Genomic DNA, 27,362 nt, shown 5'->3' on the forward strand with positions numbered 1-27,362 from the left:
CTATGGGAATGTTAAATGGTGTGGCCACTGTGAAAAGTTTTGGTTGTTCTTCAAAAAGTTTAATATAGTATTACCACATGACTCAGCAATTCCACTCCTAGATATATACTCAAGATAACTGAAAATGTATTCACACAAAAACTTTTGCATGAATATTTAAAGCAGCATTATTCATAATAGTCAAAAGTCAAAACAACCTAAATGTCCAGGGCACCTGGATGGCTTAGTCATTTAGTATCTGCCTTTGGCTCAGGTCATGATCATGATCATGATCCTGGGATGGAGCCCTGCAATGGGCTCCCTGCTCAGCGGGAAGCCTGCTTCTCCCTCTCCCACTCCCCCTGGTTGTGTTCTCTCTCTCTCTCTCTCTCTCTCTGTCAAATAAATACATAAAATCTTTAAAAACAAAACAACAGGGGCACCTGGGTGGCTCAGTGGGTTAAAGCCTCTGCCTTCGGCTCAGGTCATGATCCCAGGGTCCTGGGATTGAGCCCCGTGTCAGGCTCTCTGCTCAGCGGGGAGCCTGCTTCCTCCTCTCTCTCTCTGCCTGCCTCTCAGCCTACTTGTATTCTCTGCCTGTCAAATAAATAAATTTAAAAAATCTTAAAAAAAAATCCATCAACTGATAGATGGATAAAGTGTGGTATATTGATATAATAAAATAACACGGAACTATAAAAAGGGAACAACATTCTGACATATGCTACAACATGGATGAAACTTGAAGACATTGCTAAACGAAGAAGCCAGACACAAAAGAACACATGATTTCATTTATAGGAAATGTTTGCAATAGGCAAACCATACAAATAGAAAGCAGGTCAGTGACTGTCAGCTGATAGGGGAAGAGTAGGACGGAAGTTCCTACTAATAAGTTTATGCAGCGATGAAAAAGTTCTAGAACTGGATAGTGCTGTTGGTCATACAACCTTGTAAATGTACTTAAAAATCACTAAACTTTAGGGGTGCCTGGGTGGCTCAAGTGTCTGCCCTCAGCTCAGGGTCCTGCGATTGATCCCCAAAGTTGGGCTCCTTGCTTGGAGGAGAAACAGCTTCTCCCTTTGCCTGCCATTCCCCCCATTTGTGCTCTCTCTCTCTGTCAAGTAAACAAGTAAAAAGTCCTTTTAAAAAAAATCACTAAACTTTATACTTTCAAATGACAAATTATAAATTATGTATCTCTTAGAGTACTTCTACTGCCAAAAAGAATAGATATATTTTTCTCTATTTATCCCTGATACAGATATAGATATAGATATAGATATAGATATAGATATAGATATGGATGTAGATATGTAGATGTAACATAAGGAGACACTGATGGAAGGGAGGAGAAGAAGAACAGTTAGGAACCTCAGGATCCAAGGAAGAACACAGTGGGTAAGTTCCCTGTGCGTGTATATGTGTTTTGTTTTGTTTTGTTTCATACATTCCAGACTTAGACCTAAAGAAGCCAGTAGTTTATAAATGCCAACAGATGAAGCTCCAACAAAAGCTGCTCTCTCTAGCCAAAAAACCAGGAAAGGGGTAACTTAGCCATATAGGAAACATTTAGACAATAACCACTCTACTCCAGTCAAACACCACAAAAAACACTGTGGTCCCACTCACATCCACACTTCCAAAAGCTCAGTGGGATGCCTAGACTTTTTTTTTTTTTTTTAGATTTTATATATTTATTTGACAGAAAGAAAGCGAGAGAGAAAAAAAGAGAACATGCACAAGCAGGGAGAGCAGGAGAGGGTGAAGCAAGTTCCTCACTGAGCAGGGAGCCCAATGTGAGGACCCTGCGATCATGACCTGAGCCAAAGGCAGATACTTAACCAGCTGAGCCACTCAGGCACCCAGGAAGCCTAGACTTCTACCTTCCTCAGGTTGTACCAAGGCTCTCCCCCATTCCTCCAACCCCCAGATATCAGTGGAGACCACACAGAGAGCCACATTCACCCCCTTCTGACAATAATGTATGTAACAGAGAATACCATTATAGACCCTGATGGATAATAAAGAAATACAACTAACAATTCTATACACATAAATTTTATGATTTAGATGAAATGGACCAATTTCTGAAAAAACATAAATTACTACAACTCACCCAATATGAAATCACTAATTTGAACAGCTCTATAACAAACAATATTAAACTTGTAATTAAAAAACCCTCCCCCTCAAAAATTTCCAGATGGTTTCACTCTGGAATTTTACCAAACATTACAGAATTAATACCAACTATATATAATCTCTTCCAGATGATGGAAGAGAAGGGACCATATTCCAATTCATTTTATGAAGCTAGTATTACCCTGATACCAAAACCAGACAAAGGCAGTACAAAAAAGAAATTTACAAATATCCCTCATAACTACAGAGCAAATACCTTAAATTAAATATTAGCAAATAGAATTCAACACTATATGAAAGGAATGATACATCTTTACCAGGTAGGGTTTACTCCAGGAATGCAAGGCTGTTTTAATATTTGAAAATCAATCAATATTATCCGCCAAATTAAAAGGCTAAAGAAAAAAATCACATGATCATATCAATTGATATAGAAAAAGCATTTGACACAATTCAACACCCATTCATTATCAAAACTCTCAGAAAACTAGAAATAGAGAGGAACCTCTCAACTTGATGAGGTACATCTAAAAAATAACCACATCTACCACTATACTTTATAGTGAAAGAATGAAGCTTTTCTCCCTAAAACAGAAAACAAGACAAAAATATCCACTCTTACCACTCTATTCAGCATAGCATGGGAAGTTCTAGTCAGTACAGCAAGCAAAGGAAGGAAATAAAGGGCATATAAATGAGGAATGAATACATTTTTCCTAGCTTCAGATGACATGATTTTCTACATAGAAAATTCCAAGGAATCTACCAAAACAAAACCAAACAAAAACTTCCTATAACTAACAAGTGAGTTTAGTTAAGATTACAGGATACAAGAAAAACACAGTGTATTTTTATATGTTATCAATAAACATTTGGGCATTGAAATTTAAAATGTAATACTTATACTTATATACTACTTATATTTGCTCAAAATACAAATTAAATGGGGCACCTGGGTGGCCCAGTGGGTTAAAGCATCTGCCTTCGTCTCAGGTCATGATCTTAGTGTCCTGGAATCGAGCCCCACATTGGGCTCTGCTCTGCGGGGAGCCTGCTTCCTCCTCTCTCTCTCTGCCTGCCTCTCTGCCTACTTGTGATCTCTGTCATATAAATAAATAAAATAAATCTTTAAAAAAAAACAAATGCTTAAGTGTAAGTCTAACAAAGTATGTACAGGTTATACGCAGAAAACCACAGAATGCTGATGAAAGAAGTCAAAGAAGAGCTAAGCAAATGGAAAGACACTGAATTCATGGATTGGAAGAATTAGTGTAGTAAAGATGTCAGTTCTTCACAAACTGATATATAGGTTTCATTCAATTCCTATCAAAGTCCCAACAACATTTTCTATAATATTGACAAGTTTACTCTAAAATCTATTTGGAAACAGAGGAATTAGTATAGTTAAGATGATTTTTTCTTTCTTTTTTTTTTTTTTTTTCCATGCTCTTTGTGGTACTTGACCTCAAGACCTTGGGATCAAGAGTCACATGCTCTACCAACTGAGCCTGCCAGGCACCCCAATGCAAGTTTTGTTTTTGTTTTTGTTTTAAGTAGGATCCACATCCAGCATGGAGCCTAATACAGGGCTTAAACTCACGACCCTGAGATCAAGGCCTGAGCTGAGATCAAGAGTTACACACCTAACTGAGGAACCCCACCTCAACACAATTTTTAAAAAGAAAAATAAAGTGGGAGGACTCAAAATACCTAATTTATTTTATAGCTTCAGTGATCAAGACTGTGTGGTATTGGAGGATGTCTAGACATACAGGCTGATAGAACACAGTACAACACCCAGGAATTGGCCCACACAAACAGACTCAGCTGATTTTTTACAAAGATGCAAAAGCAATAATGGAGAAAGTGTAGCCTTTTCAATGAATGGTGCTATGGCAAATTGGACATTCATAGAGAAGAAGAAAAACTCTACCAAACCCACAATTTTTTAAAAATTTTTTATTTTTTATAAACATATATTTTCATCCCCAGGAGTACAGGTCTGTGAATCGCCAGGTTTACACACTTCACAGCACTCACCAAAGCACATACCCTCCCCAATGTCCATAACCCCACCACCCTTCTCCCAAACCCACAATTTTTATATAACAAATAATTTCATATGGATTCACAGATTAAAAATTAAATGGAAAACTATAAAACCTTTACATAAAAAAATAGGAGCAAATCTTTTTGAATTTTAGGACTGAAGAGTTCTTAGACTTGATGTCAGAAGATTGATCCATGGAAAGAAAAGTTGGCTAATTGACTTTTATCAAAATTGAAAACTTTGGGGCGCCTGGGTGGCTCAGTGGGTTAAGCCGCTGCCTTCGGCTCAGGTCATGATCTCAGGGTCCTGGGATCGAGTCCCGCATCGGGCTCTCTGCTCAGCAGGGAGCCTGCTTCCCTCTCTCTCTCTCTGCCTGCCTCTCTGACTACTGTGATCTCTCTCTGTCAAATAAATAAATAAAATCTTTTTTTTTTTAAAGATTTTATTTATTTATTTGAGAGAGAGAGAGAGACAGTGAGAGAGAGCATGAGTGAGGAGAAGGTCAGAGGGAGAAGCAGACTCCCCATGGAGCTGGGAGCCCGATGCGGGACTCGATCCCGGGACTCCGGGATCACGACCTGAGCCGAAGGCAGTCGTCCAACCAACTGAGCCACCCAGGCGTCCCAATAAATAAAATCTTTAAAAAAAAATTGAAAACTTTGTTCTGCAGAAGATTGTTAAGAGGTTGAAAAGACAAGCTGAAAACAGAAAATAGGTGGAAACCACATATCTGACAAAGGACTAGTATCTAATATATATTAAGAAATCTCAAAACTCAACTGCAAAAAAATTCAATTAGAAAACAGGCAAAAGAAATGAACAGACATTTCACCAAAAGGGATATAGAGATGGCAAATGAGTGCATGAAAAAGTGTTCGCATCATTAGCCATTAAGGATGTGCAAACCTCAATGAGACATCACTATACACCTGTCTGAATAGCTAAAATGAAAGATTGTGACACCACCAAATGTTGGTTAGGTTGCAAGAAACTGGATCATTCCTATATGACTGATGGGAATGTAAAATGGTATAGCCACTCTGGACAAGCTTGGAGTTTCTTTAAAAACTAAACATAGATTCATCATATGACCCAGTAATTGTGCTGCTAGGCATTTATCCCAGGAAATTAAAACGTATGTTCACACAAAAACTATACATTAATTTCCATAGCAGCTTTATTTGTAATAGATAAAAACCTGAAGCAACCCAGATGTTCTTCACTGAGTGAATGTTCATGAACTCTATACATCCACAGCACCACAATAAAAAGGAGTGAATTATTAATACACACAACTTAGAGGGATCTCCAGAAAATTATGTTGAGTGAAAAAAAAAAAAAAAAAAAGCCATTCCCAAAAGTTTACGTACTCTATGCTTCCATTTATATGAAGTTCTTGAAATGATAAGATTCTAGAAATAGAGAACACATTAGTATTTCCCAATGGTTATGGAGGGAGTCAGGGCTAGAATGAACTAGGTGTGGCCAAAGTGCAACATTATGGATATTCACGGTGATGGAAATGCTGTCTTCACTGTATCACTGTCAATATCCTAGGTGTGATACTGTAGGATAGTTTTGCAAAATGTAATTATTGGGGGGAAACTGGGGAAAAATGCACAGGATCTCTAATCACTATTTTTTATAGTTATGTACAAATTTACAGTTATTTCAAAATAAAACCTCTACCTTAGAAAAATTGCCTTAAACCTCAGTGAATTCACTGTCCTTCAATATACCTGGCTAGTTTCAATCCTTCATTTGGCTCCATCTCCTTACTCCAGCCACCTCCTTCTCAACAGATACCACCACCAACAGCCAACATATATTGGGCATTTGTTCTGTGACACCTTTGTGTACTCTATGCAGTAAGAACTTTATATGTATTAACTCATTCAGTCTTCGTAACAAACGACTTTGAATCTTATTATTCATAGGAAGTAGCCTCAGAACCATTCTTTCTAGTTCATCCTCAATCAACCATTCCTTTTCTTCTTCTTCTTCTTCTTTTTTTTTTAAGATTTTATTTATTTATTTTACAGAGAGGGAGAGAGAGAGCGCGCGCGCGCGCACAAGTAGGCGGAGAGGCAGGCAGAGAGGAGGAAGCAGGCTCCCCACTGAGCAGAGAGCCCGATGCGGCCTCGATTCCAGGACCCTGGAATCATGACCCGAGCCCAAGGCAGAGGCTTTAACCCTCTGAGCCACCCAGGCGCCCCTTTTTCTTCTTTTAGCAGTGAAAAATACCCAATCTCCAGATAAAGGGCAATCCTTTCATTTAGGCACAGGATCCTGTCTTCTCAGGATCCTAATTCCTTCCAAGACCCTTCTTATATTTTATTTATTTATTTTTAAGATTTTTATTTTAGGGAGCAAGCGCGTGCGCACTAGCGCCCGGGGGGTGAGAAAGGAGAGAGGGAGAGAGAGACTACAGCCCAAGGGGGCTGAGCTCTGAGCCCTCTTGGGGCTGCATCTCACCGCCCTGAAACATGACCTGGGCAGAAACCAACAGTGCCACGCCTAAGAGACTGAACCACCAGGCGCCCCTCTCCTTCTTTTATTCTAAACGCCTGCCTTCCTGTTAAGAGCTCTCTTGTTTGAATTGAGGGGTCTTCCTGCCTCCTGCTGCCATTAAAAAACAAAACAAACTTCCCCCAACCTCACCTAGCAGCAACCATTCTCACTTCTCTTCACAACCAGGTTCTTAAGAATTGCTCACATTTACTCTAATTCCTACACTTCCATTTATTGCCTAGCCCACTCCCACCTGGTTTCTGCTTCTACTCTATGAAAGCCGAGCTCTTGGCAGCATTTGATGCACCATAGTCCTTCATCTAAACTCTAGGCTTCTCGGACATCACCACCCTGTGAGTGCTGAGGTAAGTGACACAGGTGACCTAAAAAGAGGAAAATGTGAAACAAAGTAGCGCACGGGAATGGCCAAGGAGGGAAGGGTGAGTGGCGACTGTTACTTTTTGAGAGGGGCCTCGTGAGACCGGAGTCAGAAAGGGCCACACCAAGCATTAACACCAAGTGACCGTGACTTTTACCCTGGGTTTCACCTTCTTTCTTCCCCTATCCTTTGAGGGCCTGCGGGTACTCAAGAAAGCGAGAGGGTTTGGGCCCGTGCCAGGCGGTGGGGGCCGGTTCCGTAGCTTCGAGAAAGGAGGGGTCTACCGGTCCTGCGGACCCGGCCGGGAGAGCGGAGGATGAGGCTCCGCGGTCGCGGGCGGAACCTGTGCGCGGAACCGCCCTTGCTGCTCCGCCGGAGGCTGCAGGGCCGCGGACACGGGCGCGCATGCGTAGCAGCGCTTCCGGCCCTGGTCCCAGCGCGAGGTCTGCTGAAGTGCCGGGACGCCGCTGGAGGAATCGTGGGTCGACTCCGGGGCTGGCCGGGGCCGCTGCGGGTCTCTGAGAAGCCCGAGACCAGCGCGGTGTATCCTGGAGGCGGGTCGGAGGCTGGCCGGAGACTCCGCCCGCCGCTGGAGCTGGAAGGAAAGCAGGAAGAGCTGGGCTAGGTGTGCCCTTCGCTCCCTGCCTCCCCAGGCCGGCCCCAGCCAGTGGTGCTGGAAAAGGGGTGGGATGGGGTGGGTAGATTGGGGTGGGGTCGGGAGCAATGCGGGGAGTTGCAGGTTAAATGGGTTTCTCTGCAGATTCAGTGTTGTTAAATCCTGCGAATTCACACTTTTTTTAAAAAAAATGAAGAAATTAAGGCTTAAGGAACTAGAAAGTCGCCTGCAACAAGTGGATGGATTCGAAAAGCCCAAGCTACTTCTAGAACAGTATCCCACCAGGCCGCATATTGCAGGTAGGGCGGCTGGTGACCATGTCTTTGCTTCCCGGGTTAGGCCTATCTGCTTACTCCATAATGAAAATAGAACAGTTATTTGAATACAAAGAACGTCTAGAGGAATTCTGCCCTGAGATTACATATCACGTTAGAGAGGACTTCCTTGACATGCTGCTAAACCCAGCATCACCGCCCCCCCCCCCCCCACTGCCGCCCCGGCCTCGCCAAAAACCGTTTTATTGTTTCACTGCTTGGTTTTCTGCATACCTCTTAATACTGTAAGACATCACTTTAGTGTGTTTGTTTCTCTACACTATAAACTCCTTGAGGGTAAAGAACTTGTCAGTCATGTTCACACAATTCCTTGTCTAGAGGAGCTCCTGCTACTAGTTCGGAGCTCAGGACACGTTTGCAAAGGAAAGATCAATTTTCTATTGCAACGAATTGCAAATGCAAGGATTCCTGTGTTATACTTGCCCTAGAATGAGTATTAGAGTTGGTAGCGGAAGGACTGTGTTTAACAAATCCAGAATAGGTGCTATAAAATGAGGCTGTGTTTTGGTTTTTAATGATCCGAGAGTCATCAGTGTTGCTTGATCCAGGAGATTGATACTGGGAGTACAGCAGACAACAAAGGAAAAACCATATTTAATAAACATATTGTCAAATTCATTGAGGAGTCTTGGGAAAATTAATTTGGGAATCCCTCCCAGCTTCAACATTAGTTCTGTTTCTAAGCAGCCAATGAAAGTATATACCTGCAACAAGTATATACCACCAACATAGTGTCATAATTCCAACCAAAAACTGGCACAAAACTGTGTCTGGGTTAAGACCTGTTTTCTCAATTTAGATGATTTCTTTAGTGTATTCTGACTGTAGGGTTTCCTAGTGAAGTCTAATGTTTTAAAAAATCCTTTGTTCATACCCAGGGTATAACATGCATGTGGACGTGCTAATTCTTTGAGATACCAGCATCAAAGTCACTAACACTTGCAGCAGTAATTGGGATAGCAGTCAGACTGAGATATCCCTCTAACTGTGAATTTTTCTTTTAAGATTTTATTTTTAAGTAATCTCTACACCCAATGTGGGGCCTGAACTTACAACTTGAGATGGAGAGTTGCATGCTTCACCAGCTGAGCCAGCAAGCACCCCAATTGTGTTTTTGATAAAACCTCTAGCACTAAGGCATCATGTTGGCCAGTAGTTCTTGCTGGTTCACATATCCACAGGGAGAGATCAGTAGTTTTATTCATGCTTAACCTTTAGTATATATCCCAGACCTTTGTGTATTTGGAAGAACCCTTTCTGATCTCAGCAGCTCCTGCTCTACTCCTCAGTTCTCATTAGTTTATGAATTTATGTGTCTAAAGGCTGTATTGTGGATATAGGACTTTTCTCATTCTAGCTTGCACTTAGGGTACCTGTGTTCTGGTGACAAACTTATCAAAAAGTTCTGGACCGTTTTAATGTTAATGCTTATTCAGTATTGGTGATCTCCAGACTTAACAGATTTCAAAACAGTTTTGGGAGACTGATACAGGGTTGCCAAGTTTATATTTTGACAAGAAAAGATATTTTTAAAACCTGTTTACTCTCACCATCCTTGCAAAAATATTTCAACATCAAAGAAAGAACTGATATATGGGGGGGGGCAATGTTTTGAACAGGCTGAGGAAAAAACATTCTAGCCTTATTTTTCTCATTTTATTTCAGAATTTTGTCATTCTTCGCATTGTTACCAGAGTAGTTTTTGGGAACCACTGGTGTGTGTTATTGTTCTTGTGGTGCCTCTTACTACATAACAAGATATTATACCTCATTTTTTTTTAAATAATTTGGAACACCATTTGGGGGAGGAATAATGCAAGACAAGAAATTGCATTAGTCATTTATATGAATTGGATTTTGGTCATCAACTTACTCTTATTCCCTAATATGTTTTTTGATCTTTTAGCATGTATGCTCTATACAATCCATAATACATATGATGACATTGAAAATAAAGTGGTTGCAGATCTAGGATGTGGTTGTGGCGTTCTTAGCATCGGAACTGCAATGCTAGGAGCGGGGTAGGTGATCCTATATGTAACGTTTGGGTATAGGGTGGTCTGAATAAGAAACATTAATAGGATTAACTAAATTAGATTTATGGGACTCTACAGTATGAGATGAGGGGAGCAAGAATATGATAGTACATTTTGAATGAGCAGAATGGTAAAACAAAAAACAAAATATGGTTTGATTTTTTTATTGTTTTGGGAGCTATAAATAGTCATTCTTTATGTGTGCTCTGTATTTATAGGTTGTGTGTTGGATTTGACATAGATGAAGATGCTTTGGAAATATTTAATAGGAATGTGGAGGAGTTTGAGTTAACAAATGTTGACATGGTTCAATGTGATGTGTGCTCATTATCTAACAGAATGTCCAAGTCATTTGATACAGTAATTATGAATCCTCCTTTTGGGACCAAAAATAATAAAGGTTAGTAAAAAGACTCAAGTGTACTGATACATGTATAGAAAAGCAAGTTTTAAAGTCATTTTCTTATTGTTTGGGTTAAATGATTTTGTCACTCTTCATTAAATAAACCATCTCTTACCTGTGTAATTACAATAATTTCAGTTTGTTTAATGTATGTCTAGGAAATTGAATTTTTCTATCTTTGTTTTTCTTCTCTTAACAAGGACAGTTGAGTAAATAGCTTTTTTAAATTAATTTACTATTTATACTTTGCTTTCAAGAATGACTTACCTAACCCTTATAATTCTGTAAAGGATTTTATACTTTTAGAACCTCATTTTAATGCCTTAACACACCAAGAGTTTCAACATATGATCATGAGTAACAGTGACTGACTGTGGCTATTTATCCGGTGTATTGTAGGCAAGGAGGATAGAAAGCCTGTGAGAAGAAAAGACGTGAAGTTTACTTTTTTAAGATTTTATTTATTTATTTGAGAGGGGGTGGGGGAGGAGCAGAGGAAGAGACAGACTCCCTGCTGAGCAGGGAGCTGGCCTCCGGCTGAAGCCCTAAGACCCAGGGATCATGAACTGAGCCAAAGGCAGACAGTTAACTGACTAAGCCACCCAGGCACCAAGAAGCCATGAATAAAGAGTCTCCCTCCAGCCCCTGTTTGATTCTGATTACTGCTGTACCTGTTTTCTCTTCTCCCTTGAGTTGTTAATTTGGAACATTAAAACTTTTACTTTAGTCTTATTTAAAGAAGATAGTATAATTCTGGTTTTATTCTATCAACCTTAAAATATACATATTTTACTTTTTTAAAAAATTTATTTATTTGAGATAGATCATGAGCTGGGGGAGGGAGGGCAGAGGCAGAGGGAGAGGGAGAAGCAGGTTCCTGGTTGAGCAGGGAGCCCAATTCAATGACCTGAGGCCAAGGCAGATGCTTAACTGATTGAGCCACCCAGGCACTCCTATATTCTACTTTTTTGTATCTTGTCTTTTTGCAGAAGAATCTGAAGCGTCTATTTTGGAATTTGGGAAGAAAGTTTTTAAATACATGGTATTCTTTAGTCTTTTGTTTTGGTAACAGGTATATAAATTAAATGAGTTTTTTCTACTCTTAACAGGGACAGATATGGCATTTCTGAAGACTGCTTTGGAAATGGCAAGAACAGCAGTATACTCTTTACACAAATCCTCCACTAGAGATGTAAGTTCAAATCATCATGATGTTGCTACTTCAAAATTCATGACAGTGTTTTAAGGATTTGCCGTGAATACTAATTACCGGGTATCTCTTTCTCCTGAACTTTTTAAACATCATGGCACTTAGAAACAATTTTCCCTTTAGCTAACATTTGTGATCTGTTTTCTTCCAGCCTATATAACTTTTTTTGCCAAAGATTTGCTCAGGCAGGAACCGTTACCAGGAGAGACTATAGTTCAGTAGAGAAGTGTGGTATAGCTAAGATTACAGTATGTCCTAGTTTGCCTAACTCTGTTAGTCTAATTGTCCCTTTGTGGCTTTGTGTGCGTTAAGGGAAGCAGTAAGACCTAATTTTAAGAACTGAAGCTAAACTGATGTGAGTTCAGAACCTCCCTTTTCCATTATTCTTGCCAGCAGTATAATATATGGCGGTATAGAAGATTTATTCCAGAAAATTGGGTATATTTTTTGTCAGCACAACAGTGATTAAGGATACAAGACTTGTAAGCCAGACTGCTTAGGTTGAAATCCAGACTACCACTTCCCTGTGTTATCTCGGTCAAGGTATTTGAATTCAGCTTCATCACCTATACTATACTCATCTATACTCTTATAATTGGTAATGGTTTGGTTTCTTAATTTCACAATACTACCAAAACAGCTGAAACGTTTTTAAGAGTCTAAATTCTAATGAATTTTTAAAAGCTTAAAAATTTAATATATTAGCAAAAAAGTAATTCCCAATTATTTAAAAAAAAAAACAGTTCACATTAACATGTTGTTATCTTCAGCATATTCAAAAGAAAGCTACAGAATGGAAAATCAAGATAGATATTATTGCAGGTAAGACAATTTTTTAAGTTTCTCACAAAATACATCTAAACCCTAATTACTTAAGGTCAATAATTCATTAGCCCAACCAGAGTTTTAGGTGCCAAGAAAAGGTGCTGTAGAACATGTTTTCGGGGGCACCTGGGTGACTCAGTCAGTTAAAAGCAGCTGCCTTTGGCTCAGGTGATCACAGGGTCTTAGAATCCAGCCTCAGGTGGGGCTCCCTGCTCAGGGGGAATCTGCTCCCTGTCCCCCCAGCTTGTGTGCTCGCTCGCTCTCAAATAAATAAAATCTTAAAAAACAAAAACATGTTTTTAGTTTGACAAAATGTGAGGAGTTGGTAATGGGTTGGAAATGAAGTAAAGAGAGGGTATCAGTGTTTGCCTAAGACTGTCCCAATTTATGCATTTTGCTGAAAATTCCTAATAGTGCCCAACTATTTGGTCACTCCAGACAATGACAGAACAGTTGTTTAGCATCATAGTGATAAAAGAGCTTGGGCTTGGAGTGGGTCAGACCTGTTTGCAATCCACTCGTGGAAAATACCAACAGATCATGCCTGATTACCTTTCCATTTCAATTTTCTTTTTTCTTTTTTTAATGATTTTATTTATTTATTTGTCAGAGAGAGAGCATAGGCAGACAGAGTGGCAGGCAGAGTCAGAGGGAGAAGCAGGCTCCCTGCCAAGCAAGGAGCCCGATGTGGGACTCGATCCCGCGACGCTGGGATCATGACCTGAACCGAAGGCAGCTGCTTAACCAACTGAGCCATCCAGGCATCCCTCCATTTCAATTTTCTAATTGTCCCTGGAGTCAGAGAACATGAAACTGTTTTCTTTTAGTGGGGGATAGAGTATAATCATCCACACTGTTAGTAAATGTCTTGATACATTTTTATTAGCAAATTGGGTAATATTCACAAACACCAGAATGGGATAAACATATAACTAGAAACTAAGGAAAATCCAAATAATGCTGAAGGCTGAAATAAGTACAGTAAGGGGGAAAATATTCTTTACTTGATAATAAATGGACTAGGATTACCACTGTGGTAGTAACCATGTAACTAGTCCTATTCATAATTAGTAATGTAATGTGGAAAAGTCTGTCAGTCCTCCTATTTACCCAGTATTGTCATTCCTAACCTAGTTTAAGGTATTGTAATATTCAACTTGGAACACCTTAGAACAACTCCAAATATACCAAGCCAGTACCTTGCTATTCCAAATGTGATCCTCAGACCAACATTATTCACATCCCTTGGGAGTTAAGACTTGCCTTTTAGCTCCAGCCAGACTTACTGAATTATAATACACATTTTAAGATTTATTGAAGGTTATTTGATTACACATGAAAATTTTGAAAGCTGTAACCTACAGAGAATTTGTGTTGCAAAATATGAAGGTCAGGCAGTCTACTGCCATCCCTCTAAAACTGATGAGTAAATCTGGAGAACCTACATTAATTCTTAGAATAAGAAAATTGTATTTTCACTTGAGAGCTTAATAGAAAAATAATTAGCTACTTACTACCAATATTAAAATCTGGACAAGAAATTTTAAAAATAAGCATATTGTTATGATTGCTAGCTATAGATTATTAGGAAATTAGAAAGATACCATCATCTTCTGTCCAGTTTTTATCCTTTCAAATTCTTCCCCATAACCTCAAATTTTGGCATAAATTACCAAAATAGCAGAAATGCCAACCTTAGTTAGCCATGGCTAATCTTGGGAATGTATCAGGTCTCAGTCTTTGGGAAGTTAAAGTGACAGGTCTGAAGTGTTCTGCTTACCAGGGTTAAGTACTTCCTTAATTTCATTTTAATTTACATATGTCTGTATGTATGTCAGGGACAGCAAGTGAAATTTTATTCTTAGATGGCTTTTGTTTTATAGAGCTGCGATATGACCTGCCAGCATCATACAAATTTCATAAAAAGAAATCAGTAAGTTTCTTGAATCGGGCTTATCTACATTCAGTACTGAAGAACTTTTCAATAACTAATTATTTCCAATGTTATCAAGTTGCCTGAGTAAATACAGGAAGCTAGCATAGGAGACAGAATAATTATCGATGGGATAACAGCCAATATTCTAGTTTAAGATATTTCTCAAATGCTTTACACACAAAAATAAAAAACTAATTTTTTGCTCTTTTTTATATAGTACATATTTTATTAGTTTGTACTAATACATTTTCATATTACAAAGGCAATTTAGTGGAAGTCTTTTGATATTTGAATCATTTGAAATAACACAAACAGAACTATACATTAAAAAAAAATCTTCATTTGGGTAACAAAAAGACAAGTTAAAAACAAAAAATTTTCCTTTCTTACAGGTGGATATTGAAGTGGATCTAATTCGGTTTTCTTTTTAAAAGCCTCTAAAGACAAAAGCAGCTTAAAACCTAATTAAGATGAATAAAAAAATTTTTTACTAAACTACTGGTCTCCAGCACCATTTTCTGTTTTCTGTTGTTTTGGTGTAGGTTCTTCTTTGTCTGTTTCTTCTCTTGCTCTTTTTACTGGTCCTATACAATAACAGAATTTTTGTCAAGTTCACTATATAAGCATTGCTCTTTTAATATTGAGCATAAGAACAAAAATAATTGTTTAAAAAACAACTTTTTTTTTTTTTTAAAGATTTTATTTATTTATTTGACAGATCACAAGTAGGCAGAGAAGCAGGCAGAGAGAGAGAGGAGGAAGCAGGCTCCCCGCTGAGCAGAGAGCCCGATGCGGGACTCGATCCCAGGACCCTGAGATCATGACCTGAGCCGAAGGCAGCGGCTTAACCCACTGAGCCACCCAGGCACCCTGTTTAAAAAACAACTTAAAGCAACAAATTCCTGGGGCGCCTGGGTGGTTCAGTTGCTTTAAACTATCTGCCTTAGGCTCAGGTCATGATCCTAGGCTCCCTGCTCAGTGGGAAATCTGCTGCTCCCTCTGCCTCTGCCCATCCCCCCACTCATGCTCCCTCTCTTTTTCTAATATGTTTTTTTTTTAAAAAGCAACAATTTCCCAACACCAATGAGAAGGATATTCCTAGTATAGATCTTCTGCTGTCTAAACTTAACCTTCCAAATATCTGTTTCCCACTTGTAAAACAGTATAACTTGTGTAAATCATAGTCCAAGAATATCACTTATACAAAAGGTGAAAAACCATACTGCTGTTCTTTGCCATATAATTTCTCATGAAAGTACCAAAGGACTTAGAAAAACTTACCAGATCCACCATTTTGATCATGTTCATCATCGCTATCAAATTTCGTTTTCTTGCCCTGAAACTGTACTTTTCCTTTAGCAGACCCAGTCTGGGCAGCTTTATTTCCCTTTCCTTTTCCTTTAAATCTGCGACCTATAGAGACATAATTGAGAAATCCACGAGAAATGTTTTAAATCTCTTGTCACTGCCTCTGAACAAGCAAATGAGTTAAAATAACCAATGGTCAAAGACAAATCAGAACTAATGACCTTTTGATTTCCATTTGTTTAGAGATTCTTGTTGATCTTCTATGATTTTTTTCAGTGCTTCCTTTTCCACATCTCCTTCTAGTACTTCCCACGTCACTTCTTTATTCCTTAATTGTAGGTTACCATTATTTGCATCTTTGGCTTTATCCAGTGCTTCCTTAGCTTTTTCTTTAAAAAGAATTATCCCCTGAAATAAGTCAAGCAGAGAGAGTCAATTACCATATGGTTTCACTTATTTGTGGAGCATAACAAATAGCATGGAGGACAAGGGGAGATGGAGAGAAGGGAGTTGAGGGAAATTGGAAGGGGAGGTGAACCATGAGAGACTATGGACTCTGAAAAACAACCTGAGGGTTTTGAAGGGTGGGGGGAGATTGGGGGAACCAGGTGGTGGGTACTAGAGAGGGCACAGATTGCATGGAGCACTGGTGCAGTGCAAAAACAATGAATACTGTTACACTGAAAAGAAAAAATTTAAAAATTTTTAAAAATCTTATTAAAAAAAATAAATAAATTTAAAATAAAAATTATCCCCCATACCAAAGACAGACAATAAAATCCTTCAGGTTTTTTTTAGTTCCATAGTTAATTCCTTCACTCAAAAACTTTTCCTACCCTGCAAATCTTCTCTGCAATTATCAATTTCAATGAATTATAACTGAACTTCAGGAAGCTATCACAAAACTTACAGTCACAAATACCAACAGTTATTCATAGCATAACTCAGAAAATATCAGACATTTACATACAGTGATGGCAACAATAAAATGGAAAGTAAATGACCAAGTAGAAACTATTTCATAAACACATTAATTTAAAAAAAAATTGCTTTGTTTCTACTAATGTTGTCTTCTAAAGTTAAGTTTCTTTGGAGTTTTAAACATTGCTAAAAAGCATATGAATGTTTCCAAACCTCTTTTGCTCCTCTCACAAAGTCTATCCATTTTATTTCACCATGACTTGAGAAAAGGATGTGCAAATCTTCTCTACAGGTCTGATCATCTAAGTCTCCTGAAAATTTCAGCAAGCAGCCAATCTTTTCTTCCAGAGATTTCTGTAAAAACATACAAAACAAGAAAAAAAAGTTTCTTAAAAACAACCAAAAAAACCAGAAATGGCTTACACCACTCTATACCTAATACATGCAAAAAGCTAGAATCTAAAATGCTATTTTAAAGTAGTTTAACAGTTAGTGCATTTTCCCTTGTCATCCCTTGTTCTATGATAGCTTCTGATTTTAACCTTCTTAATTTCTTCAATAAGTAGTATTTACTCAAGCTATATGTATTAGTTATTATGTACATCTCGTTACTAAGTTATTTCTCTGGATAGGTAATGAGTTTGGGCAATACTATTGGGCTATGACTTTAGTGCAGTGACAACTTCAGACCTGCTCACATACTTGCTTCAAAAAGTCCTGCTTTTTATTCTCATAAATTTGAAACATAGCTTTAGATACCAGTAATATATACTTACCATTTCAGCATTTTCTGCTAACTTTTGTTTTTCTTCTTGCTCTCTATAAAAGAAATGTTAATTAGAATGTTTCCAATTACTGTATGAGAAAATTAAATCTGATAGTTAATCTTGATCATGAGCACACACTGCTCAATAACCAAAACCAGTCGTTAGGTTTTCTGATTCTCGTGGGTAGAGTGCAACACAATGTGCCCCCAGATTATCAAGGCAGCTTAAGATCTTAATGTTTCACTACCAAAAAAAAAGCCTGCTACTCATTTCAGAATGCATCATCAAGCTCCACTTCCCAGAACCACTAACTCTATCCCTGTTAAAACTTGAAGGAATTAAAATGACTGGCTCAACGTACTTACTGTTTAGCTCGTAATTTAGCTTCCACTTTATTTTGCTTTCTTTCTTCATTTTTTTTTGCAAAATAATCTTCCCTAAAGAACACAAAACACAGGAGCTGAGTTCATGAGAACAAAAATAAGACTGCAAATTACTCTGAATGATTTAAGCACAGGAAGGAATATTACACTTTCTAGCAACATAATTACCTAAAAATTCAAAAGATACCAAGGAAGTTATTTAGTAACAGCTTTACTAAAAAACATTTCACATTTCATAAAATATACACCTCTTAAAAGTGCACCTCAATGGTTTTTAAGATATTCAGAATGGCACAACCATCACCACTATCTAATTTTGAAACAAAAAGAAACCTGATGTCTATACCAATCTCATTGATTTTTACCTCATGTATAGAAAAAAAAAGTAAACCAGGATTTATATAAATAACTTCTCATAGAATTTTCTAGTGTTACTTTCACAAAAGGAAAAAATTCTACAATCTCTAAAACCGAAGAATAAAATTATGAAAATCACATTAAAAAATACTTTTGAAGGTTAACATTAATTACAAGATTCATCACAGTACATCTATAAGTCCATTAGGTTTAGTAAATGACACTTAGAAGATTACATAATGTGAAAGTAGGGGACAATGGCCTAACTTTATCATAAAAATGCTCTGGTTTGTTCTAACTTTTGACACACACATATTAAAGAATGTGGTCCAAATCTGTATTAAATAATCCTTTCTACTAAACAAATACAGGTGTATATATAAACTATGAGAAATAAGAACAGACTGTACATTGGACAGGAATTGATTCTCTAATAACATAGATGCCCAAATTTTACTATCTAGCTTGATTATATATATTAGCTGCAAAACAAAATAAAAAAAAAACAAAAAACAAAAACCAAAACTTAACCTTTATTAACTCCTAACAGTGAAAAGGTATTTAAAAAAACACTTCCTTGGGGCACCTGGGTGGCCCAGTTGTTAAGCGTCTGCCTTCAGTTCAAGTCATGACCTCAGGGTCCTGGGATCGAGCCCTGCATTAGGCTTCCTGCTCAGCGGAATGCCTGCTTCCCCCTCTCCCACTCCCTGTATTTGTATTCCCTCTTAGTCTCTCTCTCTCTCTCTCTGTCAAATAAATAAATAAATAAATAAATAAATAAAATATTTAAAAATAAACAAAACCAAAAACCCACTTCCTTATGGTCTCAAAGAACTAGGAGTTTCCACTGGGCAAATTTCAAATGTTTATCAAAGAAAGCCCAAGGATACTAAAAGTACTGTCCTTACAGGGGTTGCTATTCCATATTCTGTACCCCAGTGTGTCAATTCCATGTAACTAAGTGGCCAAAAGAAACATCTGCATAAAGACTTACTTGAAAAGTATTAGCAGGTCTGTGTCTTTATACTTCTGGTCAGGGGTATCAACAAACTTCTTAGCAGATTCAATACTATCAAACACAGCAAAAATTGATCCCTATTAAAAGGGGGGAAAAAACTCTTTTAAAAAATGTCCCACATATTTTCAACTAGAAAAAGTTGTAACATCATACAGAAAATTCTAATATCCTACGACCATACCTTAAATGCTTTGTGTAATGTTCTTCTCATCTGAATATTTAGTACTTGACCTTTATCTTCTAACCATTCTTTTATATCATCAAGGGTTGCATCAGTTGGGAACCCTTTCTGTGAAGAGTAGAAAGATGTACAAATGCCTTCTCAGGTAAATAATTTTATCAGAAATTCCAATTCATTTTTTCTTGAAACCAAACCAGGATATATGCATCTGTCTATATCTCTCTCTCTCTTAATTGTTTAGTGCAATTAAAGTGACTTACTTGGAATTTGCTTCAAAGTAATCCACTTTGTTCAGTTAGACATCTACCTTTGGCTCAGGGCATGATCCTTGGGGTCCAGGGAATCTCTCCCTCTGCCCCTCCCCCTGCTTCTCACTCTCTCTCATCACTCTCTCTCTCTCAAATAAATAAATAAAATCTTCAAAATAATCCACCTGGGGCAGAGATAAAACTAGATCAATCATGTGTTAACTCCTGAGGTTGGATAATGGTACATTATATAATCAGCTACCTTTATATGCTTTAAATTTTCCTGAATAAAAAAAAAATCTACTTAAAAAATTCATATGCTAAGAAAATTACAATCAAGTTTAGCCATTGACAAATAAAAAGCTGATAGGCAGTGGGTGCTTAAAATATGCCCAAGATTTTGTATAATGTTATATGGGTTTTTCATTGATTCTCACAAAAGCTCTAGAAAGTAATCCCCATTTATGAAGATAAGATTAGACAGCTTAAGAGCACTGCCCAAGAACACACAGTAAGTGGCAAAGCTATGATTCCTGAGTCCTTATTCTTATCCATTCTAGTTTCTTTCTAAGTAAGATACTCAAAATAAAATTAAACATGTTAAAGGCCCACTTACAATATAAACAGATCTGTTTTTTACATCATTCTTATATTCATCAGTCACTTCAGGGAGGGGTTTGCTTGGAGATCTTCTGATTTTAGTTTTATCTTCACTTATTTCCATGAGTTCAGCCTTTGATTTACTCAATGCTTCTACTATCACATTAAAGTCTGTTGTTAGACGGTTTAACCTGTAAAATATATATAAAAGCATTGTAAAACTTAGTGGTAGCACTTGTTTACAGAAAAATCTCAAGTTTTTTTTTTTTAATCTAAAGATGACTTTATAAAGATTTTTACTGGGGTGTCCCTATCGCTCAGTTGGTTAAGCATCTGACTCTTGATCTCAGCTCCAGTCCTGATATAAGGGTTGTGAGTTCAAGCCCTGTATTGGCCTACATACTGGGCATGGAGCCAACTTAAAAAATAATAATAAATAAAATAATAATAAAAAAGGCTTTTACCTATTGAACTTTATCATTATCTCCAAAGGGACCCAGCCTTCATCCAGTTTGATCTGTTCCTTTAAAAATTTGTCTCGTGGCAAATTGAAGTCACCAAAATAATACTGCAAGATAATAACATTATATTTCAGAGCACTGTACAATACTAACTTACTAACTCCAATCCTGGAGTTTTTAATTGCCATTACATCACCATGTTCTATTCTTTAAAAAATACAACCAACAAACATTTTCTCCTCAGTACATGACAATGAAACATTTGTAATTCAAATTAGCAGAAAAGTAAAACTAAAAATTGATTACTGAAACAACATAATTAGCAGATAATGTCAATAGACCATCAAGTCTTAAATAAAACAAAAACATAAGAATTTATTATGTGAGAAGCCTCTTGTTTCAAACCAGTGTGTAAAGAACAGACTGTTAAATAAAAAGAACTAGAATACACTGATTAATTACTCTAATTTTTACAAATTAAAAAAACAGGTGAACGTTTATCTAATTTAAGCATAAAGGCACTCACTGAGTATAAAAGCAAATAAGGCAAAAACAAAAAAATTATACATGAAAAGACTCAGGTGTGACTATTTGGAATGCCAAAAGTAACATACAAAGTAAAAGACAACAAAGAAGTTTGTTAACAATTTTTTTTTTAAGATTTTACTTATTTATTTGAGAGAGAGAGATATCACAAGTAGGCAGAGAGGCAGGCAGAGAAAGAGGGGGAAGCAGGCTCCCTACTAAGCAGAGAGACTGATGCGGGCCTCAATCCCAGGACCCTGAGATCATGACCTGAGCCAAAGGAGGAGGAGGCGTAACCCATTGAGCCACGCAGGTGCCCCTTGTTAACAATTCTTATAAATCAAGGGAGAAGGAAAAAAACCCTGAAAATCCTAATAGAAAAATGGATAAAGGACATTAAAAAAATTACTAAAAATAAGAATGTAATAAAAATATATAAAAGTTTGACTTCATTATTAGTCAAAGAAAAGCAAGAAAGCAATGAAATACCATTTCCACCTAACAAACTGGCAAAAATTCCAAAAACAAGAACACCTAGTATTGGCCTGAACACAGAAATGATCATGCAGGTGGAGATGTAAACTGGCAATCAGTATCAATGGTTTTTGGTAATGTGCATACCCCTTGAGTTGGTACATCTTTTTCTAAGGAATTTTCTCTTAAATCAGTACACATGTTTACTAAGTTTTATATATAAAGATATTCATCATGAATTGGACAGCTCATGCAGAAGAATGGAACTGGACCATTTTCTTACACCATACACAAAAATAGACTCAAAATGGATGAAAGACGTAAATGTGAGAAAGGAATCCATCAAAATCCTAGAGAACACAAGCAGCAAACTCTTGTGAGTTCGGCTGCAGCAAGAGACTTGTTTCCAAAGGCAAGGGAAATTAAGGCAAAAATGAGCCATCTGGACTTCATCAAGATAAAAAGCTTCTGCACAGCAAAGGAAACAGCCCACAAAACCAAAGACAATCAATAGAATGGGAGAAGATATTTGCAAATGTCTTATCAGATATAGAGCTAGTATCCAAAATCTAAAAAGACCTTACCAAATTCAACATCCCAAAAACAAACAATCCAATCGAGAAATAGGGAGAAGAAGACATGAGCAGACATTTCTCCAAAGAAGACATAAAAATGGCCAAAAGACACGAAAAAGTGCTCAACATCACTTGGCATCAGGGAAATACAAATTGAAGCCACAATGAGTTACCACCTCATACCAGTTAGAATGGCTAAAATTAACAAGTCGGGAAATAACATGTTGGCAAGGATGTGGAGAAAGGGGAACCCTCTTAACACTGCTGGTGGAATTCCAAGCTGGTGCAGCTACTCTGGATAACAGTATGGAGGTTCCTCAAAAAGTTGAAAATAGAGCTACCCTCTGACCCAGCAATTACGCTAATAGTTATTTACCCTCAAGACAGAAATGTAGGGGCGCCTGGGTGGCTCAGTGGGTTAAAGCCTCTGCCTTCAGCTCAGGTCATGATCCCAGGGTCCTGGGATTGAGCCCTGCGTTGGGCTCTCTGCTCAGCGGGGAGCCTACTTCCCCCTCTCTCTTTGCTTGCCTCTCTGCCTATTGGTGATTTCTGTCTGTCAAATAAATAAATAAAATCTTAAAAAAAAAAAAGACAGAAATGTAGTGATCTGAAGGGGCATCTGCACCTGGATGTTCATAGCAGCAATGTCCACAACAGCCAAACTATGGAAAGAGCCCCAATGTCCATCGAAGGATGAATGGATCAAGATGATGTGGTATATTATATATAATGGAATACCACTCAGCCACCAAAAAAAGGAAATCTTGCCATTTGCAACATGAATGGAACTAGAAGGTATTATGCTAAGCAAAATAAGTCAATCAGAGAAAAACAATTGTCATGATTGCACTCCTATGTGGAATTTAAGAAACAAAACAGAGATGCATAGAGAAGACAGGGAAAAATAAAACAGTATGTAATCAGAGAGGGAGACAAACCAGAAGAGACTGTTAACCATAGGAAACAAACTGAGGGTTGCTGGAGGGATGGGGTAACTGGGTGATGGACATTAAGGAGGGTGTTATATGCAACTGATGAATCACTGAACTCTACCTCTGAAACTAATAATATACTATATGCTAATTAATTGAATTTATATTTAAAAATTTAATTAAAAAGTGAAGAGGAAAATGCTAATGTAAAATTGGATGGTGAATTAAACTTCTCTGTGTTAAGCTGATCTTAAGGCCAAAGTAGGGAAACATGCCAATAAAAATAATGATTTGCTGATTTTTAAAACTAAATAAATACAGATAGATACAAATTCATCATGGAACTACTGCAGCTAAAAAATTAGAAATATAGGGAATTGGGTAAATTACTAATGACATAAAGCTTTACTCTCCCAAAATGCATCCCATGTTCAGAGCACATGGGTGGTTCAGTTAAGCAACTGCCATCGGCTCAGGTCATGATCCTGGAGTCTCAGGACTGAGTCCCACATTTGGCTCCCTGCTCGGCAGGGAGTCTGCTTTTCCCTCTGACCTCTCCCCTCCCATGCTCTCTTTCTTAAAAATAAAATCTTTTTTTTGTTGTTGTTTTTTAAAGATTTTATTTATTTATTTATTTGACAGGCAGAGATCACAAGTAGGCAGAGAGGCAGGCAGAGAGAGAGAGAGAGAGGGAAGCAGGCTCCCCGCTAAGCAGAGAACCCGACGAAAGACTCGATCCCAGGACCCGGAGATCATGACCTGAGCCAAAGGCAGCGGATTAATCCACTGAGCCACCCAGGTACCCTTAAAAATAAAATCTTAAAAGAATAAAAAATAAAAAAAAATGCATCCCATGTTTGATGGGGGGAAAGGGAAGAAAATAAAAATTATGTTGATGTGAGCACTGACCATGAAGTCTGAAAGTGTATTCATCAAGCTTTTGACTCTGATTACTTCAGGAAGGTAGAATCTGAGGTGGCAGATTATGGAAGGGAAATTATTAACTTTGTCTATATACAGCTTTGTACTGTTCTAAATATCAAACTGAATTAATTAAAAATTTTTCTTCACAATTATAATGAAATTAGTACAAAAAGTTGTAGCACAGGACCTTTTAAATGGCGGGAAATGCAACTTATTTTTAAAGTTCTGATAGCTGCAAAACCACTAAATAACATAATCTGAAGTTCCTCAGTAAGAACAGAAAACATTAAACGAAAATTTCCTATGCAGCCATTATTGACACTGTAAAGCTTCCATTTAAATACAATACTAGGGGCGCCTGGGTGGCTCAGTGGGTTAAGCCGCTGCCTTCAGCTCAGGTCATGATCTCAGGGTCCTGGGATCGAGCCCCACATCAGGCTCTTTGCTCTGCAGGGAGCCTGCTTCCCTCTCTCTCTCTCTCTGCCTCCCTCTCTGCCTACTTGTGATCTCTCTCTGTCAAAAAAATGAATAAAGTCTTTAAAAAAAAAAATACAATACTAAAAATGCTCAGATGACTGTGAAATAGATACTCTATTACAAGTGATAATGGCCAAGAACCCAGCTTAATTGGGCAGAAAAATCTATGAGGACCTTCAAACAGAAAATGTGTTATTTAACAAGGGAAGGTACTTTACAAAAAATTTTGCATTATTACGTGCCAGGAACTCTTCTGAAAGCTTTACATTTTATTAACTAATGTAATCTTCACCAACAACCTTATGAGGACAGTATCCCTATTATCCTCAGTTTTTAGACCAGGAAATTAAAACCAAAAGGTAAAAGATAACACTGGTCTATAGTGTTAACATTTTGAAATGTTTGTGTAGGTGTTGGCTTTCATAAACTGGCTCCACTAATACAAAACTGCATAGTATTTTAAGTCCATCTAATTTCAAGAATCAAGACATATTTAATACTTTACATGAAACATTTAAAGGGTCATTACAGTGAAATTAAATGTTCCTTCTGTATCTGTTTTGAGGCTCTACATATCCTTTCAAAGAGCACATTTTTGCAGTTTAATATCATAAGAACCATACCTCAATCTGATGACAGATTTTGGCCTCAAGAGCAGCCATTTTTTCATTATCACCATTTTCAGCCATTGTGGCTATCTGTAAATTTTTCCAAATTGGCATAAAAAGGTTATTATTATTTTTACATAACACTCAAGATTAGAAGAATGTTTTAAAATTATTGATATTACACTCTTTTCTTAAAAATCAAGAATTTTTAATTTCACAGGTTCAATTTTTCTACTCAATTCTCAAATTTCAACAAAGAAAATGTTAGACTACATAATGGAAAACTGAAAAGCTATAGATAATCCGCAACCTTTTCAGTAATCACTGGTGTCTCTATAACAAAGCAAGTAGTTATCTTCACTTAGCTGATAAAGAAAGCTTTCAGCAAAAAACTCCAACTATTTACCAACCATTTCCAGCTTTAAGCAGATCACCATGTTAGTATATTTCTATGCATCTCAGTCTTATTTGTTCCTGTGGATTGCATTTCTTTTAAAATTAGTCACTGACTTACCAAAACCTTGTTATCAGCAAAGATTAAGTAGCATAACTTCAGGATGAAAAAAAAATCAATTATAACCATCAGGGTTAAATTAAATGCAGTATGTTAAGGAACATATGAAAATAATTTAAGAGTCTGGGGACACTAAATTCATGTTAAGCTGAGGGTTTGTCTCCTAATTTACCTATATACTGGTTAACCTTACAGCCAGGTTCTTGTTTCACATCCCTGACATGAGCGTTGCAGGAAAAAGTAAGGTGGTGAGACTGCTCTGCTAGGCATCACAACCCAAGTTTTCGGATTTCAAATCACTTGCCTCTAGTGCTCTATTAAATCTTCCAGTTAGCCACATTTACAAACGTATATTCGTAAGAACTCATCAGGGAACCTGCCATTCGTTGACTGTAGTGAACCATCTTTGGTGTACTTCTTGGAAGTATCGCTTCCTAAATTGTAATTGCTATGCAATAACCTGGATGCACACTGGAAGCTCCTGTAATAGGAATTTGTGTGGTGCCAACCCACTACAAAACTTAATCTTACGCACTGTCGACCACAACCGACGTCCCTAAATCGTTACCAGGATCTAGGGCCCCTTACAAAGCAAAGGGTGAGATAAAAGAACTGTTTGGTCCGTACAAGACTTATTTGGCCTACCCAATTTTGGAACTTCGTCTCCTGTGATGCTTTTCCAGAGTGTACAACCACAAGTGGAATATTACCTACACTTTCTCCCTTCGCGCAGAATCCCTGACATCAGTGAGTAAGGGACACTAAAAACCCTAGAGAGAGACGCCAGAGGAACACCTGCGGCCCCACCAATCCGGTTTGTCCCACAGGATCCAAGGAAGCCTCGGGCAATTAACCACCTCTAACCACCTCAGAAACTTAACCAGTGGCCCCAAACGTCTGCTCCCCGCGACTCCAGAAGGCAGTGGAGGTAGAAAGTCTTGACACAGAAGGGATGCGGGCAGCCTCCGTCCAAAGACCCGCCAGAGCCCACTTCCAAAGCAACCACTGGCTCGCTTGGGCCCCAGCCTCGTGCGGGGAAAGCCCGCCCCTGCATTCCTCTTGGAGACCAGATCTGCCCCTCGCCCCGGCCGGTGCCCCTCCGCTCCCAGCCCAGCGCGCCGCCCCGGGCTGCGGCCCACGCGGCGCTCGCCCGGAACATGCGGACGGCGAGGAGTGGATGCACCGGCGTGAGGCAACAAGGCGATGGAATGCGCCGCTGCCACTCAAAGCAGAACCTTTTGTACTTCTTCCCCTTAGCCACCGGGAGTTGCTCACCTTTAAGGTCCCGGTCCCACAAAGCCACGCCGCACAAACACTAACAGCGACCACAACGTCTCCACTTCCCAGCGCCGCCGGCTGGCCTACCGTGCGTGAGGAAGATGGGGGCCGTCCCGGCAGCCCTCGCGGCCCGGTGGGCGGAGCTTCGGGTAGGCCGGAGCCGACACAGCACTAGGAGCTTGCGCGCCAGCCGCGGACTCCCACGGCCCGCGGAGTCCCGCCCTCACGCTGAGCAGGTCGGGTTTAAGCGTCCCGCGGGGCGTTTGGGAGAGTTAGGATAAGTATTTATTGTTAAGCAATTCTGGACCGCATTTGTATCTCCAGAACTTACTTGGGCTTTTCGTGCATATGAAGTATTTGGCTTTTTTTCAGATTATACTTTTCAA

At 38.4% G+C, this 27,362-nt stretch overlaps 2 protein-coding genes across 6 annotated transcripts; one reads left to right on the forward strand and one right to left on the reverse strand.

The window, feature by feature from the left end:
- Positions 1-7,240: 7,240 nt before the first annotated feature.
- On the forward strand, positions 7,241-14,920 carry METTL5 (methyltransferase 5, N6-adenosine). 5 transcript variants are annotated; one of them, XM_082689230.1, is made up of 8 exons: positions 7,241-7,689; positions 7,825-7,979; positions 9,922-10,036; positions 10,270-10,451; positions 11,564-11,646; positions 12,435-12,486; positions 14,373-14,422; positions 14,818-14,920. In XM_082689230.1, exons 2-8 carry the CDS (start codon positions 7,871-7,873, stop codon positions 14,854-14,856), a joined length of 630 nt encoding a protein of 209 aa, XP_082545356.1. In that variant the 5' UTR covers positions 7,241-7,689; positions 7,825-7,870; the 3' UTR covers positions 14,857-14,920. The 5 variants fall into 5 exon arrangements, with proteins under 5 accessions (XP_082545356.1, XP_082545355.1, XP_082545358.1 ...); XM_082689229.1 differs by having other exon boundaries at positions 14,373-14,920; XM_082689232.1 differs by lacking the exon at positions 14,373-14,422.
- On the reverse strand, positions 14,621-27,110 carry SSB (small RNA binding exonuclease protection factor La). Its single transcript, XM_082689214.1, has 12 exons — positions 26,974-27,110; positions 25,200-25,274; positions 20,673-20,776; positions 20,225-20,399; positions 19,361-19,468; positions 19,156-19,256; positions 17,787-17,858; positions 17,431-17,473; positions 16,868-17,008; positions 15,955-16,141; positions 15,707-15,838; positions 14,621-15,009 (listed from the first exon to the last, which is right to left on the reverse strand). Exons 2-12 carry the CDS (start codon positions 25,263-25,265, stop codon positions 14,921-14,923), a joined length of 1,218 nt encoding a protein of 405 aa, XP_082545340.1. The 5' UTR covers positions 25,266-25,274; positions 26,974-27,110; the 3' UTR covers positions 14,621-14,920.
- Between the last annotated feature and the right edge of the window lie 252 nt (positions 27,111-27,362).

The sequence above is a fragment of the Mustela nivalis genome (genome assembly GCF_964662115.1).
Source record: "Mustela nivalis genome assembly, chromosome: 11".
Taxonomy (NCBI): domain Eukaryota; kingdom Metazoa; phylum Chordata; class Mammalia; order Carnivora; family Mustelidae; genus Mustela; species Mustela nivalis.

Bases quoted from the DNA above. Each gene is read 5' to 3' on its own strand.
- METTL5 (XM_082689229.1), top strand. From the start codon at position 7,871: ATGAAGAAATTAAGGCTTAAGGAACTAGAAAGTCGCCTGCAACAAGTG. The intron at 10,037-10,269 runs GTAGGTGATCCT...CTGTATTTATAG, and splicing joins ACTGCAATGCTAGGAGCGGG to GTTGTGTGTTGGATTTGACA. The intron at 11,647-12,434 runs GTAAGTTCAAAT...TGTTATCTTCAG, and splicing joins ACAAATCCTCCACTAGAGAT to CATATTCAAAAGAAAGCTAC.
- SSB (XM_082689214.1), bottom strand. From the start codon at position 25,265: ATGGCTGAAAATGGTGATAATGAAAAAATGGCTGCTCTTGAGGCCAAA. The intron at 15,839-15,954 runs GTCATTAGTTCT...ATGTCTCTATAG, and splicing joins AAACAAATGGAAATCAAAAG to GTCGCAGATTTAAAGGAAAA. The intron at 15,010-15,706 runs GTAAGTTTTTCT...GTTATTGTATAG, and splicing joins TGATCAAAATGGTGGATCTG to GACCAGTAAAAAGAGCAAGA.